Here is a 16,846-nt window from a genome sequence, read left to right on the forward strand (position 1 = left end):
AATAAAAGCTATTTTAAACAGCACTTGTATAAATGAACCCTCTACAAAATGTTTTGCAGCTTGTACAATAAACATGGGCAATTCACAGCTCCTTGGGGCTCTGCTGTGCAGCTCCATGGCCCATCTGTCTGCCCCAGCATCCCAGGGGATGCAGTGTGTGCGGAGGGATGCAGCTGTCTGGCATTGGCTGGGGGTTGCACGGCCCTGGCTGCTCCCGTTTACAAAATGTGGAGCAGGAGTCAGAGAGGAGAGGGAAACAGGTAGGTAGGCATGTTGGGGCAGAGATGTCCCCTCTGCAGGCAGCCCCAGTTATCCTGCAGGACATGCCGCTGGGATTGGTGAGCCAGGAAGAGGAAGGCAAGGATCCAGAGGATATGAGTAGTTTCCTCTATCAATTAAGTCAAGGCTGTCATTGCCTCCCTGCCTATTCTGGATAATTAACAGCCCTTTCACCCACCAAGCATTGGGTTAGAATAAATTATAGACACCGACTGGGCAAGTAGCCTTCGGCTTGTCTCCTATCACCTTGGCCTGGAAGTGCTTCGGCTGGGTGCCTGCGGGGCCGATCCCTGCCCGCTTGGTCCCTGCTGGCAGATGGACAGATGGACGGTGCTAGCTCCGCTCCTGCACCTTCCCTTCTCCATGTCAGGCCTCTCATACAGCCCATACCTGTGGGCCTCATTCACAGGGAATTTCCCTGTTCCCTATAAGATCTAACAGGCTTTTCTAATCCTGCTTTTTTTATCTGATGCACTGGCAGGTATTGTATAACGCTAATTTTTTCTGTTCAGTCACATGGCATTAAAACAAATGGCAAATGTAAAGAGTCCAAATGTACTGTGTCAACACATCCACCTTCACCAACCCGGTTTCTCTGTGACTGGGGACTAAGAACAGAAGAACTGGCTTTTATCCCATCATCTGGAGTCTGTAGGGTTCTCATGATATTTCGTTAATATTGAGCTTTCAGGAATTGGCAGCAAATGCCTTTTAATCCCCAGAAAGTCAATTGGCTACTTTTAAAAATAAAAAAGCAGCTTAATTTTGGTTTCGTTCTTCCCGCTGCTGAGTTACTGCCACAACCCAGGGCCCGACAGCGCTGTGGATGGAAGCCGCAGACCCCAGGACCGCCAGTTCTCCGCTGGAAACCCTCTTTGCACCGTGCTCTTGGCTGGCTGGGCTCCTTTGCGCGGGTGTTGCAGCATCAGGGGACGTGCGGCCTGGGCTGCCCCTGCTGTATGAAGGGTCCCCGGGCACCCCACCCTGCACGCTTGGTAGGGATGTGGGATGGGGACATCAGTGTGACACCGAGCCTGCCCGGCAGTGGCCGTGGCGCGGGGCAGCAGGAGCTGCTGCAGCAGGACAGGGATGGGAAGGGGCTGCTCCTCCAGCCCGTTTGGCTGTTGGGGGGGCTGCATTCCTCCACACAGAGGTTCTCCTGTTTGTCCCATTAGTGCCATCATTAAAAACCAGTTAGTCTCCTACAGAGAGCAAATGCAGCCCAGCCAGGGCCTTGCGGAGGGGCTGCGCAGCCCCAGACCCCCGTGTCCCCTGCCAGCCCCGGGGAGCGCTGGGGTGAGCCGTCCTCCCCCCTCCCCGCTTGTGTACTGGGGCTAATTGGTGCGGGGCACCCAGGAGCCCAGCTTCACACCTTGTTAGCATGGCAATTAGCTCTCTTTACCCTCCTGATTGCTCTTGTGCATACTTGACTCCACTCCATCTTTCCAGCGAGTTATAAATGCAGCGCTGGGGAGGCAGGGGGGAGTCTGGCTGGGGCAGGGACAGCAGAGCCATGCTGGGGACCATCCTGCTGCTGCTGGCCCTGGCCAAGCCGGTGTGCCAGAGTCCGGCCGGTGCAGCAAGCCGGCGGGCTGAGGCGCTGAAGAGGCTCCTGGAAGTCTTTGGCATGGAAGACCCTCCGCCCCCCCCGGCCCACTTCAAGCAGCCGCCCCAGTACATGGTGGATCTATTCAACACTGTCGCCAATGCGGACGGTGTCACCAAGAACCCTGACATCCTGGAGGGCAACACTGTCCGCAGCTTCTTGGAAAAAAGTAAGGGCGGGGGGACAGGGTGGTGGGAAGGGGCCAAGCGCAGCTGGCAGAGGTGCTGCCCCTGGTTTGGCTCCGCTTCTCAACCCGTCCTTCCCTCCAGCTCACAGTGAGAAGATGCGGTTCCTCTTCGTCCTCTCCAGCGTGGCCAAGTACGAGAAGATCCTGATGGCAGAGCTGCATCTCTTCCGCCTCTGGCCAAGGGCCACCGACGGGCCTAAAAAGCACCACTTCTGCCAGGTGAGGAGGGGGATGGGATGGGGATGGGGTGAGGATGGGGATGGGGACGGGGATGGGGACAGGATGGGCATGGGGGTGGGGACGGGTATAGGAATGGGGATGTGCCCCAACCTGTGCCCGGGGATGCCACTGGCACACTGCGGTCACTCGCCTGCAGCGGGCACACGGCCTGGGTCTGTGAAATTCATACGACTAAATGTCGCTGCATTGCACAGAGAATCACGATGATTTAACCAGGGGGGATTCTTAAATATCATTCTGGTTTGTGCATGCACCAGCCAAGGCACCTGTGGGTTGTGACAAATCCAAGCTGACAACTCCCCCATCTCCCACCTTTTTTTTTCCCCATTACCTATGTCCAGTGTCTTTCCCCTCAGGAAAAGGGGACATGCTGGTGGTAACTGCCCTTTGCTGCCTTTCCCAGGTCAGCGTCTACCAAGTGCTGGCAAAGAACGAGCCGGACGCCCCCGGAGGGAAGAAGCTGCTGGCAGCCAGGCTCGTCTCACTCCAGGGCTCGGGCTGGGAGGTCTTTGCCATCACGCAGGCTGTGAGTTGCTTTTCCCTTGGTTTGGGTGCCACAGAGAGAACCCTGGGGGTTTGCATGCGGGAGGTTTTTTAACCCGTTTCACCCCCAGCAGCCTCTCGGGCTCCAATGCAATTTCCTATCCATAGTCTTTGCAGCAATGTGGGGGGGATAGAGCCTCTGGGAGGGGGGGTGAGAGCCCTGCCAAGAGCCCCAGGGGGCTGCTCCATCCTGCCCCAGACTGGTCCCACTGTTCTGCAGGTAAGGCTGGTGCTGGCTCCTGCCGTGACGTCCGCTGTGCTGTAGCCCTGGAGCAGCACAGCCCCTTCCCGTGGCTGGGAGACGGAGTGTGGCCACGAGGGGGTCCGGGTTCACAGCACCCCACTGCTGACAGAGCGCTGGGTCTGCTGGCCTGGCACCTGCCATAGGGACACCAGCATAGTGCTTGTCCTGGCCCACGGTGCCATGGTGACACCGGTTTGGTTCCCCAGGTTCGTGACTGGATGGAAGACGAAAGCAGCAATCAGGGTTTGCTGGTGACGGTCCAGGGCCTGGGCGGGAGCCCGCTCGACCCCCCACCGCTGCAGTTCGCATCCAGCAGGGACCACCACGAGAGCAAGAAGCCCATGCTGGTCCTGTTCACGGACGACGGGCGCCGGGGAGCTTCCCTGCCCATGGCTGGCTTCTCAGGTGGGTCCCACACGCCCTGGCACGGCTCCCTTGGTGCCGCCATCCCCTCGCCCATGGGGCACTGGGGTGCTCCCTGCACGTGGGCTCCTTCAAATCCAAAGCTCCTTCTCTGGCCAGAGGGAGAGGCTGTCTCCTTTCTGGTTTAGTCTGTGCAGGCTTGCAGACATAAATCTGGATTTTGCTTGCCCTGATGAGTGCGGCCATGGGGCTGTGAGTTGTCACCTCCTGGTGGCTCTGCCTGGGCTGGTGACAGGCTATGACCGAAGGGCTCGCTGTACCAGATGGCTGCAGAAAAAACCTGTGGGGATGGGTGGCTGGGGGGGGGCTGCAGCATGTTCTCCCTCCTCCCAGGCTTGTGCGATGGCTAATGGCATCAGGTGCTTCTTTCTGGCAGATATACAGCCTCAGGCTCCCATTGTCCCCGCCAAGATGTCGGTGCCCAGGCTGACCGGGCCTCGCAGCACGCGCTCACTGGACCGGCTCCAGCCTTGCCAGAAACATCCCTTGTCCGTGGACTTTGAGGAGATTGGCTGGTCCGGCTGGATCATCTCGCCGCGGGGGTACAACGCCTACCACTGCAAGGGCTCCTGCCCCTTCCCGCTGGGCGAGAACATGCGGCCGACGAACCACGCCACCGTGCAGTCCATCATCAACGCCCTCAAGCTGAGCGAGGGCGTCAGCAGCCCCTGCTGCGTGCCCGACAAGCTCTACTCCATCAACCTCCTCTACTTCGACGATGATGAGAACGTGGTCCTCAAGCAGTACGACGACATGGTGGCTGGGAGCTGCGGCTGCCACTGAGGCAGGAGGAGAAGGAAGGTGGAAATGCCGCCCCAGCGTAGGCTGCTCCTACTGCCTCCAGAATACCTCTGGGGGGGTCTCTGTCCCACAAAGCCCTCTAAAAGAGACCAGGGTGAGCAAAGCAAGGGGGTGCCCGGCTCTGACCCAGGTGGAGTCACCCCTGGTAGTGCCCGGGAAGGCTCAGGGCTGAGCTCTGATTAGAGCGACCTGAATGAGCCCGTGCAACTCGGCAGCCCCGGGGCAACAGCTCCATTTTGGGGTGCCCTGTGCAGGGGTGCAGGTTTCCTTGCCTGTGCAGAGGCTTCCCGCAGGCTGTACTATATGTATATAGCAAGAGCACTAATATATGACAGAAACTGCCTGTACAATGTCCTGTAAATGTCTGTACATTTCTGCATTGTGACTTGTAAAATGAATTCAGAGGAACTATTAAAAGTGCCGCTTTCCAAGGGGCTGCTTGTGGGACCGCTGCCTGGGACAGAGCTGGCTGAGGGTGAGCAGACACCCTGCAGGCATAGGGAGGGTTGGTGCAAGCAGAGAGATGAAGATTCAGCTGCAGTGCAGTCTCCAGGGTCGGGGGGGGGGGTTTGGTTGGTGAGCCCCGTTCCTTGGAAGCTGAATGATCTCAGGATCCATCAGCCAGCCTGCAATGGGGGGGCGTGTGGAGGGGGGGATGCGGTGACAGGGTCTGGGGTTGAGGGGAGATGTACCGGTGCCCAGAGGTAATGCTGCCAGGGCAGGTGGGTGGTGGGGAAGGACGGCTCTGGGTGAAGATGGCCAGAGGAGGCTGCACCGTGCCCAGAGAGAAGGTTCCTTGTGGAAGAGAAATGGGGTGGAAAACAGAGCTGACCAGCATCGTGGCATTGGGTCGGTGCTGGGGAGGTGTACAGAGGGTGGGTGTCAATGTGGGTACCGGGGACTGGGTGTAGGTGCTGGGGGTCAGGGCAGGGGTCCCTATCTCGCACGTGCTGGCACAGCCCCTTTGTCCCCTGTGATCCAGGACTCAGTGGGAGTGTGGCTGTCTCTGCCAGAGGGCTCAGTGCCTCTAAGCCTCTTTCCAACAGTTTCCAATAGCAGCAGCTTAGCTGCGGTCCCAGGCTGACACCAGGACCCCTCCAGCAGCTCTTCATCTCCAAGCCCAGCTTGCAAGTGACCAAATCCCACCCTGGGCCAACAGGCACCAGTTTCCTCCCACCACTCACCAGAAAGCAGCACCAGCAGCTGTTGGCCCTTCCTCACCACTGCCTGCCCTGCAGCCTGGGGTCCCTCTCCCCATCCCACCCAGGTGAAGGGTGAGCCCCCCCCCTCCTCAGGAGCCCATCGACTAGATATGGTCTCACGCCAAAGGGCAAATCCTTCCCCTGTGCCCCACAAGCGTGTGCCCCACAAGCGTGTCCCCCACTGCCCCAGGGATGTGAACACAGGGCAGAGCCAAACGGTGCGTCCTGAGCACATGCAGATGTCCCAGCTCCTCTTCCAATGCACCCAGGGCCAGGCACCTCATCCCAAAACTGACATGCCGATAGGCTCACCTGCATCCCAAGAGAGCCCTGACCTCCCACCGATGGGCAGGAGAGGTGGTTGTGAGCCCTGGGGAGACATTCCCTCCTCAGGCCCAAATTACAAGCAGTTTACTGAATGAATTACACAAAGTGGCTGGCCAATAATCCAAGACAATGAATGGTTTTGGCCTGGTTTATTAAATGCCTGTTCCTGGGGATGCGCTAGCTGCCAGCTCTGCACCCCCAGGCTGCCTGTGGTTCCCACTGCAGCAGCATCCCGAGCCAGGACTGTGCCCCCAGGGCAGTGGGAAGGACAGTGAGTTGGCAGGATGCATGGCTGCAGTTTTTTCTGTGGACCTTCACGCAAATCCCCATGCTGGACTCAGCCTGGGCTGAACGTCTGCTCGGCTGGGAAGGAGTCATGGGGTCCCGGGCCACTGCCTGGTGGGGGGAGCCTCTGTGTGTCCCCCCACTCAACCCAGAGCAGTGCCTCCACAGGTATCACACTGGGCTTTACTTCATCATGGGTGTCCATCCTCAGGAAGGTGACAGAGCTCAGCCCCATGCATCCCACCGCTCACTCCCTGCGTCCTCAGGGTGCCCCATGCCCCAGACCATGACAGACAGACGTCCTGCCTTGGCTGTATAGCATGCTCTTTAGCTGGTCCTTCACTGACTGCTCTGCGAGACAGCAGCATCCAGCATGCAATATTGAGGAAGGTCACAACACAGTCACGGGCACATTTCATCCCTCTGAATGGCCTGAGCTGGCAGCGGCACCTGTACAACAGCAGACCCCCCCCCCAGCCGCTGCTGTGACTTGCTGCTCGCTGCCTGAGTTGTGGAGCCTCCCTAGGGGACAGGACCTGCTGGAGGGACAGCCAGGCTGGAGGGCAGGATGCATCACGGTGGAGAGGGTGTCCGGAGGGTGAAGGGCTGGCGGTCAGTGGTGATAGCGGGGGTCAGCTCTGCAGCACTCCGACAGCTTCTGCAGGACTCGCTCCTTCAAGCGGATCCTCCTGGAGAGCTTGAGCGAGTGGCTGGTCTCGTTCTCATGGGCCTTCAGCTTGGCATAGTAGTCAGAAAACTTGTTGTAGAGGATGGAGATGGGCATGCCGTTGAGGATGATGCCAAAGGAGATGCAGGCAAACGCCACCATCCTGCCGAGCACCGTGTCGGGTACAGTGTCTCCATAGCCCACAGTGGAGAGACTGACCTGGGCGAGGAAGGGAAAGGATAAAATCCTACGTCAACAAGCCCAGCAGATCCTGCCTGCCGGTGCTGGGACCCACCTCCCTCTGCCCCTGGGTGGGAGCTGGGTATCAGCTGCGAATGACACTGCACCGTGGCTGCAGCCAGCTCAGCTGTCCCTGCTCCAGCAGCCTGCACGGCCAGGGCTCAGCTCCCTGGGCTGTACCCGGCAGGCTTGGAGAGCCCAAGGAAAGGGCTGGATGAGGCCCCAACAGCAGAGACCAGAGGCAGGCCTCCCTGCCCCCTCCTCCCCTTTGCGTGCATCTCTTCAAAAGCAGCTGGACATCACCGAGCTGAACGTTCCCCAGCAGCCAGACTGTCTGCTGGAGCTTCCTGCCCCCACAGAGTGGTGGCTCCGGTGCTTCCTGGCTGTAAGCTGCCTGGTCCCATGGGAACGACGCTTCCCAAACCCTCCCTCAAAGGGAAACAGAGACACTGCCCAGGAGCGCACCAGGAGGAACCGAGCTTGGATAACAAGGGAGCAGGACTGTGGGGACAGGGTTAGAGCTGAGGCAGAGATTTGGGCTTTGCATGGAGTCATGCTGACGAGGGATAGGATCAGCCTGTGGTGTTTAACTAAAATCTGGTGATTTTGCTGAGTGATTTTGCACTTCCTCGGGGCGGGATGAATTTGAACCAGGCAGCCTGTGGCAGCCAAGGGGGATTATAAGAGCAGAAGTGACCTGTGGGATCATTTAATCCGTAAATCAAAATGCCCTCATAACCCCTGGCTCTCAAGTGCTTTAGCTGCTCCTCAGAGGTAATCCCAGGTTTATTATAGTGCTCGGCTCAGCAGAGCTGCCGGCTCCTGGCATAAGCAGGGCAGCAAAAAAGGGCTTCTGTCCCTGGGTGCAGCACACCCCAGTCTGTGTCCTCTCTCAGGACACGGGCTGAGGCATGGTGTGACCACAACTCCTTGGCTCCTGTGTGGAGCCCTGGGTCCCCCGGCTCAGCCCCACAAACCCTGACCCCCTCACGTCTCCCGAGCCCAGCCAGGCTGCAATGCTGTACAAGCCTCAGACTGTCCCAGGTGGCGGTCCCCATGCTCACAGGGTCTGAATCACATCCACCCAACACTTGGGTCCCATGACAGATAAAGTCCGGGCTGAGTTACGTCCCCCTTGTCACTAACCCAGGCCTGGAGGTTCCCAGGCCACCACCTCTGTCCCTACCATCCCACCCTAGCACCAGCTTTTGAGCCTCTGAGCTTAGCCCAAATCCCTGATTTCTTTTCTCTGAGCTGGTGGGAAGACTGGGCCCTTTTCTGCCTCCTGGCCAGCAGCAGTGGTGAATCCCTTGAGCACCAAGGCAGCCCCTACCCACAGAGCCCCACCGCACCCCTCTCTGGAAGAAGGTGCTCACACCTTACCGCTGCCCACCACCATGCGTCGGGGATACTGGTGAAGTTGGTGCCTGGGACATCATGTTCCACTGAGTGCATGAGAGCGGAGAAGGTGAAGACCCCCATGGCGATGAAGAGGAAGAGGCAGCAAACCTGCTGGTAGCACTGGCGCATGGTGAAGCCGAAGGCCCGGAGGCCAGTGGAGTGGCGTGCCAGCTTGAGGATGCGGAAGATCCTCATGAGCTTGATGAGTTTGAGGACTTTGCCCAGCTTGCTCACATTCTCCACCTTGTGCAGTTCCTCATGGTAAAGCGCGTCTCCTTCATCCAGATTTTCAAATAGGATCTGGATGTAGAAGGGCAGGATGGCCACCAGGTCTACAGCATTAAACGCTGCCCGCAAAAAGTTCTTGAAGCTGGAGGAGGATATGAGCCGCATGAGGTATTCAGAGGTGAAGAAGATGGCACAGATCATCTCCAGCTGCTCCATCCATATCTTCCCTGTCTTGTGTTTCATCTCTTCCACTGTGCTCAGTGTCATGCCCACGATGGAGATAAGCACAAAGAAGCTCGACAAGACAGCAATGATCTTGGCTGCGACAGAAGAGTACGGGTTCTCAATAAGGTTCCAGATCATCTTCCGAAACCGTCCCAGAAATTTGCCCTCAAACTGCTCTGTGGAGTCCAGGGGCTCCAGTTCTGCTTCCAGCTCCTTCTGTATTTTCAGGTACTCACTGAGTTCATCTTGCTTTTCCTCCAGCAGGATCCGGCAGCAGCGTTGGGAGTATTTCAGGTGGATTCCCCAGTACTTGATTTCCTCCACAAAGTTACTGGGGCACATCTCATCCATTACCCACAGGACCCCACTGCAATAGAAGTGGAAGATGTAGTGGAAAATTGAAGGATCTCTGTCAAAGAAGTACTCATTCTTCTGCACTGAGTAGTCATCGCAGAGCTGCAGCTTCTTCCTAGGGTCTGTATAAATGGCCAGCTTCCCAAGCCTGGTGACGGGATACCGGGCTGCTACCTTGTAAGATATCTGGAACAATTTGCCACCCACGTTAATGTTGAGCAAGTACTTGTTCCTTTGGATGGGAGTCTTGCTTTCCTCCTGATTTCTGTCCGTCACATTCTGCATGGAGCTCCATTGCTTTACCAGGCTGTCCTGCGCAAACGGGATATGGACTTCCTCTTCCTCCGGTGTCCGGCAGCAGCCCCGGCGATCCCCTATCTTCAGGCTGGCAGAGAGACTCGCACGTCTCATCCCCAGCTGCCTCATCGTGCCTGACCCTCCAAAGCAGTGATTCCCGTTATGGGCTGTGGGACAGCAGCTCTGCCTTCATGGGAGCGCTCCCACCAGGCATACGCTGACTGGGACAAGTGCTGTGAGCTCAGAGGAGCAGTGGTGAGCTGCTGCCTGAGGGGCACTGGCCATGTCATGGTGCCATGTGGCACCTGCCAGGTTCCCAAAGCTGATTGCTTATCAGATTGCAGTTTGCATCGCAGGAGTCGGAGGCAGCTAAGTGTCTGCTCCTTAAGACAATAATGAGATTGAAGCACTAGCCCTTTATGTAAGGAACTATTTCCAGCTCTGCACTCCTCTTTTTCCTTACTCTGTTCTTATTAGCTGTTTGCATTTGTCACACGCTACCCTGTTTCCAAGGAGGGCACCCACGATAGCAAGTTGAAAAGAGAGCATGAACTTGCCTTGATTTAACCCTGAAAGACCTCCCTTGCCAGGCACAGAAAAGTGCAGATATACAGGATTTGTACCAGCTTTGTACCCCCACAACAGATGCTGCTCTCGGCACCAGTCGTTCCTTAAGCACGAGTGCTAATGCAGCTGCCCCTGCTCCATCAGCTCTCATAGCCCAAAGAAGGGAAATGGTTGTTACCTCCCAGCTCATGCCTCAAAACCCCACAGCACAGATTTACAGGGGAATAGGTAAAGGAACCATCTGACCCTCCATGCAGTGCCCAAGCGGATCCCCAACATGACAGATTGCTCCTGCACTGCTGCGCTGTGCCACCTGCTCATCACACCGGCCTTCAGCCCCATTACTCCCACAAGCAGGGGCAGGAACATGGAACGGGACACTGGAAATGCAAGTATGCAGTAAAAGTTTCCCTGAACTATAGGAGCTGAAGAGGAGGAAATAATCCTTTGGATTGGCAAGTAAAAGGGGAACCAAAATTAAACGGGCCGACCTTTGATGTCTTATGCTGGAACACAATCCTACCTCACCATGTAAATTATCACATTGATTTCCATGAACTGATCTAATTAAATATAGAGACCTGGAACACAAAGCTGCTCCTAGGCTGAAAAGCAGCTCAAGCTTCACTACAATTGAAGTCTCTGAGCCTGGGGATTAGGACAACAGAAATGCTTCTGGCACCAGACAGAGGAAGGGAAATTGCTGTCACAAACATGGCCCCAAGTTTTGGCACAAGACCCAGAAAAATGTGTTTCTTTCAGCCCTGAAACACCCAGCCCAGGGATCAGTAAGCAAAACCTGCATGATCTTGCAGGGGGAAGAGGCTGCAGCTGCTGAGTTTACCCACTGGCCTTGCTCCCCATCACACAGAGCAAGGGACTTGGCCCCATATGACAGGAACAGCATGTCTCAGCTCAGCAGCTCGAGCTAAGAGGATGATCTGGGACAGGCTGGTGACAGCTGACCTCTGCCACATGGCCCTGACAGCACAAGCACTTCTATCAGCTCTAGCTCAGCCCTGTCCTGCTGGGATTTCTGAAGCACCTTCCCACTCTGCTGGGCACCCCACTCCTTTCACTTGCTCTAATGAAGAAGGAACAAGTTCAGGAAGTCTTAAGTTTTTCACCTTGCTCTTGGCTAAGCTTTCCACTTGTCATCTATTCTGCAGTAGCACCTCTGGTGCCAATGCCAGCTGTTTCTCTTGTCTTCACACACTCTGCTCCCCGTATTTCATTTTTTCTATTACAGCTGACGTGTGCTAGAGTCATTTCAGTCCTGGGCAGGCACAGCAGCACTTGCTTTCCCTATCCGCCCGTGCCAGCCCACCCACCACAAGTCCTCTTTCCCAGGATGTGACAATCCAAAGGCGATGCAGCTCCTGGCCTCCTGACTACAGCATTCAAGCAAATGCACAAATCCAAGAAAAATTAAAAATCCAGAACTCATTAGTTTCAAGTTCTTTATTCCCCTGTGTCATTCACCAACAGTTATTTCCACTTGTCCCTGTGGAAACAGAAGCAACGTTGTGTGCACCCTTGCAAATAACTTCTTGGAATAACTCAGTACTCCATACCACATATAGAAGTTTCTCCTGTGGGGTATAGCAGCACACACACACTGTCCAGGAGTGGAAGACTCCTGCTCTAAGGCTGATGACCGGTGTCTGCTTGGCAAGCCAAGTTCTCACCTTTAAGGCACAGAGATCAGCAGCCTAGGCAGCAGCTTTCTATCTTCTTTGCACTTAGTGAACACTTGTGCAAGGAGTATGTGGTCAACACTGAACTAGAGGCACTGGTCAGTGATTTCCTCCCTGGGCTGCCAGTTCTTCTGAAAAGTGTACAGCACTCAGCTGTTCGGAAAAAGCTACACACGTCACAATGCACAGACAGTGTTTGATCCAAGACATGAGTTATTTCAAGCTGGGAGAAAAAAAAAAAAAAAAAAAAGCCAAACACTCAAAACCTCAGTAGAAACACAGAATTGTTTGGGTTGGAAGGGACCTTTAAAGATCATCTATTTCCAATCCCCTTGCCATGGGCAGAGACATCTTTGCTAGATCAGGTTGCTCACAGCCCCGTCCAACCTGACCTTGAACACTTCCAATGATGGAGCACCCAAAACTTCTCTGGGCAACCTGTTCCAGTGTTTCACCACCCTCATCGTAAAACATTTCTTCCCTATGTCCAATCTAAATCTACCCTCTTTCAGTTTATAACTGTCGCCCCTTGTCCTGTCACTACAGGCCTTGGTAGAAAGCCTCTCTCCATCTTTCTTACAAGCTTCCTTTGTATATTGAAAAGACACAATAAAGTCTCACTGGAGCCTTCTCTTCTCCAGGGATTGCCCTGACCCAGGTGCAGGACCTTGCACTTGGCCTTGTTGAACTTCATGGGGTTCACACGGGCCCACTCCTCCAGCCTGAAGGTCCCTCTGGATGGCATCCCCTCCCCCAAATGAGTCAACTGCACCACTCAGGTTGGTGTCATCTGCAGACTTGCTGAGGGTCCACTCAATCCCACTATACATGCCACTGATGAAGATATTAAATAGCATTGGTCCCAGTACAGACCCTTGAGGGACACCACTCATGTCAAAACAGTTTTAAGGAAGACACCATTAACAGTTTTAAGAGAAGCAACATCCAGGATTCAGCACTGGGGTGGAAAGTGCAGTTCTGCAAAGGGCGGAGATCCTTGCTGGAAGGGAGTGTGCTGAGAAGCTGCTTGCCCCACGCTGACTCCAGGTAGCAGCGCAGCAAAGCCAGAGCAGACAGGAAGCTTTTTAACTTTCACCCCTGTGGTTGACCTGTCAGTAAAAGCTTCCTGTACGTCAGACTGGGCAGCATCAAAACACTGGCGCAAACATGGAGTATACATCTGATCTGTGCGGAGTTAGTGAGCTCCTACTGAAACAGATGAGAAAGCCCCTATTCCCTGACAAAATCCACGGGGAAGAATGGGGCAAGTGAAAAAAGTCTCTTGGCTGGAAGTGGAAGGAAACAGTTGAATAGCACCTAGCATCTGTCATTTCATGGAGAATAAAATCTTTGGGCCCAAGGCCACACTGGTGAGAATTAGCATTAACAACGCCTGGAGGCAAGAACAATGAAGAAATTTCTACCACCTTTGTGACGGGTGATTTCACAGCGCCAGGGTAGGTCCTGTGCTATTTCCAGAGCCAAAGTAGTCCCAAAATCTAAGACCCATTTCCAAGGGGAGCATCCTCTTGTTATTCCAGTGTAATAACCCAGATTTGAGAGCTTATGTCCAATTCAGTCAGCCTCTGTGGTGAGCAGTAGGGAGACCAGGCTAGTCCCACCTTCTCACCTCATGGTAAAGACCTCTGTTACAAGAACAGAAAAACACCTGGTTATTGACAGTCCTTTGAGCAAAAACCTGGTCTGACTTCAGTTTGTGCAAAGTGGAGGAAAACAACCCACACCAGGTTAGTATCTTAGCATGAGTGCTCAGTGTCCTTGGCAGCACAGGAAGGACAGTGGCCAGCACATCACTATCAAAAGAAGCCAGCATCTTCTCAGATTAGGCTGTGCACCTGTCCCTGCAGTCAAGTAAGAGCCTTCATGCCTGATTGCGAGGAAGGAAGGTAAGGGGAGAGTTCTGTTGCTTCAGAGCAGACTGAAACCCCAAGCATGTGGCTGACCAGCAGCAGGAACAGCTGGGAAAAGCTGCTCCCAGAGGGGAAAGCTCTAGAGGCTAGAAACACCGGGCAAGAAGGCATTTCTCCCTCATGCATACAGGGTGCACGGGGTGCAAGAAACTTACCATTCAGGGAAATGAGCCTGTCTGGCTCTTGTCAGGCATCAGCTGTTCCCTGGATGCTTTTTCAAGACTGAAGATGTCAGATCTGCTTTTTGCTTTGGACAGGCTCCACACAGGAATAGAACCCACAGCTACCAAGATGCTCAGGAGCACTAGAGAGGAGAGTGCACAAGCAGAGGACCACTCACAGCACCTGGTCTGGACATCAGTACTGGGCTGTGCTGCTCAACAGCATTAGCCAAGAGCTAGAGACCAGCAGCTTCCCTCAAGGATAAGGGACAGAGAGGAAGTGAGTTAGTGCCAGATTGCATGGAATGGCCTTTCCAAGGACATAGTGTGTCCAAGTCAGAGGAATGATTAAGCTGTGGTGTAAGGCCTCCCCTAGCCCTCCCAGCCCAATGAAAGCAGTTGCTGATACAGGTCTGCAATTAACTCCATCTGGATACTCAATTTATAGCCCAAGCCAGGACCAAGACCATGTGCAGCACTCTGAATCTCACATACCTGCAATAATCAAGATCCACCTGCGGCCTTGATTCCTCGATGGCACAGAGCCCCCAGGCATAGGCGTAACTGAAGCCTCTGCAAGGAAAGAGCAGGAAGTCCATCAGGCTTCCAACTCACCTTGTGGTCAGCATTCAAAGCAGTCTCCGATCCAAACCTGGCTGGGTTCCCAGTTCACCTCAAGCGTGCCAACAGGCCTTTTTCAATTCAAGCAAAACCTTATCTGCCGTTACTGTGACTAGCCCACATCAGAGGAAAAAAAGTCCTACTGGAAATGCATAACAGGAAAAGCTGGGAAGTCTCCCAGCTGTAGCTGCAGCATTCTAACCTCTCCTCGTGGCACTGGGGAGCCCCAGGTACAACCAAAACACAGCTCAACTCGCTACCTGCCAACTGAGTTGGTGCAGGCATCAAATCCAAATACAGTCTCTCACGCCTGCAGTAATCTACTTCCCCTCCACATCCACAGTGCTTCAGCTCCCAAACACCACAGAGACACCTGGGGTAAGGGAAGGTGGAACAGCACTTTCAGGCACCTCAGCCAACAGGTCTGTGACAAAGGAAGCTCCAGAGCATCTCGGAGCAGAGCAGCAGACACAAACAGTCCCAGGGATGCAGACGCACCCTTCAGCTTGACAGAAACCAGTGTCTGCTGCTCCGATCCTGCCCGCACGGCCCTGAAGTGCTTCCTCCATCCTTTTCCCTTCAACTTGCCCATTCCCCAGAGATCAGAGGAGCTCAGAAGGGTGGACAGGGACTCCAGTGTCACTGGCTTCTTGGAAGGCAGCAGCCAGAATTGCACGTTCTGGAAGAAGGTACTTCAAAGGCACTTCCCGAGGGAGCCCCGAGATGTTTAAAAGCCGTCTCCACAGGAGGAAGCTTAAGGTGGGACTAACCCTGCAGTGCTTCCTCTGCCCAAAGCAAGTTGCGAGGAACGCAACTGTCTCGGAGAGGCTAGGCACGACAGAGGTGAAAGAAAGGCTTCAGCCGGGGTTACCACCCCCGAGCACGGCCGCCGCCAGCCGGGGCTCAGCCCACCGCCCCCCTCGGCCGACCGAAAGGGCCGCGGCCCCCGACCTGCGCTGCCGGTGGGCAGCACCGCCGAGCTCCGCGGCGGGGTCACCCGAAAGCCGTCAGGGCTCGGCTCCGCCGGGGTGTCCGTCCCGCAGTCCTGCTCGTCCCCCTCGTCCTCGCAGTCGGGGTGCCCATCGCAGAGCCACTCCAGGCGGAAGCAGACGTCGCCGGGCTTGCACTGGAACAGGCCCGGGGGGCAGCCGGACAGGGATGCTGCGGGGAGCGGACAGCGGGTGAGGAGCCGCGGGGGAGCCGGGGGATCTCCGCCCGACCGCGCCCGGCCCCGCCCACCGGGACCCGCCCCCCCAAGCCCCTCGCTCCCCAAGCCCCTCGCTCCCCAAGCCCCTCGCTGAGGTGAGCCCGCGCGCAGGGCGTACGAGGGCAGCAGCCAATGAGAGCGAAGGGCGTGCGCGGGGAGCCAATAGGTACAATCGAGATACGGTGAGGCCGAGGGCGCGCGCGCGCCCGGCCCCGCCCCCCACTCACCGTTCTCTGACGGGAGCGGCGGCACCGGCAGCGGCAGCACCGGCAGCACCAGCAACACCGGCAGTACCGGCAGCACCGCCATACCGCGGGCCCCCACCGGTAAGACCCGGCGCCGGCGCCGCCGCGCTCCTATAAAGCCGGCCGCGCGCTAGTAGAGCGCACGCGCGCGGGCATGCCCGCCACCAATGAGGGTGGCCGGGAGGGCGGGGCGCAGGCGCGTGCCCTTGAGGAGGCCCCGCCCTCCCCCGGGACCCTCCACCGGCTGGGGGCGGGGCAGGGGGGCGGGGCAGGGCGGCGGCCTGGACCCGGCGGGAACCGGCGCTCGCCCGGGGGGGCTGCGGCCCTGCTCGAGGCTGAGCCGGCCTGCCCCGTTCCCCGCCAGCTCGCTTCGGCCTCGGCCGCCGCAGAGCCGAGCTGCGCCTCCCACCGCCCCTGCTTCTCTCCGTGAGTTTGACGCTTTCCCCTTGAGGCAGCGGGGTAGAACGGCTGCTGGCAGGCCGCCGGCTGCGCAAAGGCTCGGCCTGACTCCGTCGGCACTGCCCCGGCGTCCTTCGGAAACAGGCGTACCCTCCCGCCGGCCGCTGAGAAATAATGAGCATAGCTCACTGCAAGCACGGCCTGAGCCCAGGTGACCCGCTGTCGCTGGGGAGGGACCGAACTACGGTGCTCAGCACCCAGAAAGGTTGTAGCTGCAGCGGGGCTGCGAGAGTGCCACAGGCCACTGAACTCGTCTCCCTCACCACAGAGTCAGAGCATCGGGTCCTTTTTGGCTAGGGTGTGTCCTTAAGTGGTGGTATCTCAGCTGCAGCTTACAAATCCGCTCAGCCTGAGCTCAAAGGCACATACTATGCTGCTATTCCCTCAAGAAAACCTTACACCCAAAACA

At 56.5% G+C, this 16,846-nt stretch overlaps 3 protein-coding genes across 7 annotated transcripts; 1 reads left to right on the top strand and 2 right to left on the bottom strand.

The window, feature by feature from the left end:
* The first annotated feature begins 1,738 nt into the window (after positions 1 to 1,738).
* Positions 1,739 to 4,754, top strand: LOC128148292 (bone morphogenetic protein 2-B-like). Its single transcript, XM_052801975.1, has 5 exons — positions 1,739 to 2,054; positions 2,155 to 2,291; positions 2,716 to 2,838; positions 3,306 to 3,504; positions 3,899 to 4,754. Exons 1-5 carry the CDS (start codon positions 1,739 to 1,741, stop codon positions 4,303 to 4,305), a joined length of 1,182 nt encoding a protein of 393 aa, XP_052657935.1. The 3' UTR covers positions 4,306 to 4,754.
* Positions 4,755 to 5,986: 1,232 nt separating this feature from the next.
* Positions 5,987 to 10,016, bottom strand: LOC128147918 (potassium voltage-gated channel subfamily V member 2-like). 3 transcript variants are annotated; one of them, XM_052801162.1, is made up of 2 exons: positions 8,423 to 9,993; positions 5,987 to 7,018 (listed from the first exon to the last, which is right to left on the bottom strand). In XM_052801162.1, exons 1-2 carry the CDS (start codon positions 9,676 to 9,678, stop codon positions 6,751 to 6,753), a joined length of 1,524 nt encoding a protein of 507 aa, XP_052657122.1. In that variant the 5' UTR covers positions 9,679 to 9,993; the 3' UTR covers positions 5,987 to 6,750. The 3 variants fall into 3 exon arrangements, with proteins under 3 accessions (XP_052657122.1, XP_052657121.1, XP_052657123.1); XM_052801161.1 differs by having other exon boundaries at positions 5,987 to 7,023; positions 8,428 to 9,956; XM_052801163.1 differs by having other exon boundaries at positions 6,750 to 7,023; positions 8,423 to 10,016.
* Positions 10,017 to 11,562: 1,546 nt separating this feature from the next.
* Positions 11,563 to 16,167, bottom strand: CD320 (CD320 molecule). Of its 3 annotated transcripts, none has more exons than XM_052801166.1 (5): positions 15,961 to 16,147; positions 15,478 to 15,687; positions 14,401 to 14,478; positions 13,900 to 14,048; positions 11,563 to 12,036 (listed from the first exon to the last, which is right to left on the bottom strand). In XM_052801166.1, the coding sequence occupies exons 1-4, from the start codon at positions 16,040 to 16,042 to the stop codon at positions 13,903 to 13,905; spliced, it is 516 nt and encodes a 171-aa protein (XP_052657126.1). In that variant the 5' UTR covers positions 16,043 to 16,147; the 3' UTR covers positions 11,563 to 12,036; positions 13,900 to 13,902. The 3 variants fall into 3 exon arrangements, with proteins under 3 accessions (XP_052657126.1, XP_052657125.1, XP_052657127.1); XM_052801165.1 differs by having other exon boundaries at positions 11,563 to 13,457; XM_052801167.1 differs by lacking the exon at positions 11,563 to 12,036 and having other exon boundaries at positions 13,947 to 14,160; positions 15,961 to 16,167.
* Positions 16,168 to 16,846: the final 679 nt, after the last annotated feature.

The sequence above is a fragment of the Harpia harpyja genome, chromosome 11, assembly GCF_026419915.1.
Source record: "Harpia harpyja isolate bHarHar1 chromosome 11, bHarHar1 primary haplotype, whole genome shotgun sequence".
In the NCBI taxonomy this organism is placed as follows: domain Eukaryota; kingdom Metazoa; phylum Chordata; class Aves; order Accipitriformes; family Accipitridae; genus Harpia; species Harpia harpyja.

What these genes read in the sequence shown, in the direction of transcription:
- LOC128148292 (XM_052801975.1), top strand. Translation starts at nt 1,739, where the DNA reads ATGCAGCGCTGGGGAGGCAGGGGGGAGTCTGGCTGGGGCAGGGACAGC. An exon ending in CCGCAGCTTCTTGGAAAAAA is followed by an intron (nt 2,055 to 2,154) that starts GTAAGGGCGGGG and finishes CCTTCCCTCCAG; the next exon opens with CTCACAGTGAGAAGATGCGG. An exon ending in TCTTTGCCATCACGCAGGCT is followed by an intron (nt 2,839 to 3,305) that starts GTGAGTTGCTTT and finishes TTGGTTCCCCAG; the next exon opens with GTTCGTGACTGGATGGAAGA.
- CD320 (XM_052801166.1), bottom strand. Translation starts at nt 16,042, where the DNA reads ATGGCGGTGCTGCCGGTACTGCCGGTGTTGCTGGTGCTGCCGGTGCTG. An exon ending in GCCGCTCCCGTCAGAGAACG is followed by an intron (nt 15,688 to 15,960) that starts GTGAGTGGGGGG and finishes CGCTCCCCGCAG; the next exon opens with CATCCCTGTCCGGCTGCCCC. An exon ending in GCTGCCCACCGGCAGCGCAG is followed by an intron (nt 14,479 to 15,477) that starts GTCGGGGGCCGC and finishes CTTTCCTTGCAG; the next exon opens with AGGCTTCAGTTACGCCTATG.
- LOC128147918 (XM_052801162.1), bottom strand. Translation starts at nt 9,678, where the DNA reads ATGAGGCAGCTGGGGATGAGACGTGCGAGTCTCTCTGCCAGCCTGAAG. An exon ending in TGGTGGTGGGCAGCGGTAAG is followed by an intron (nt 7,019 to 8,422) that starts GTGTGAGCACCT and finishes CGCCCAGGTCAG; the next exon opens with TCTCTCCACTGTGGGCTATG.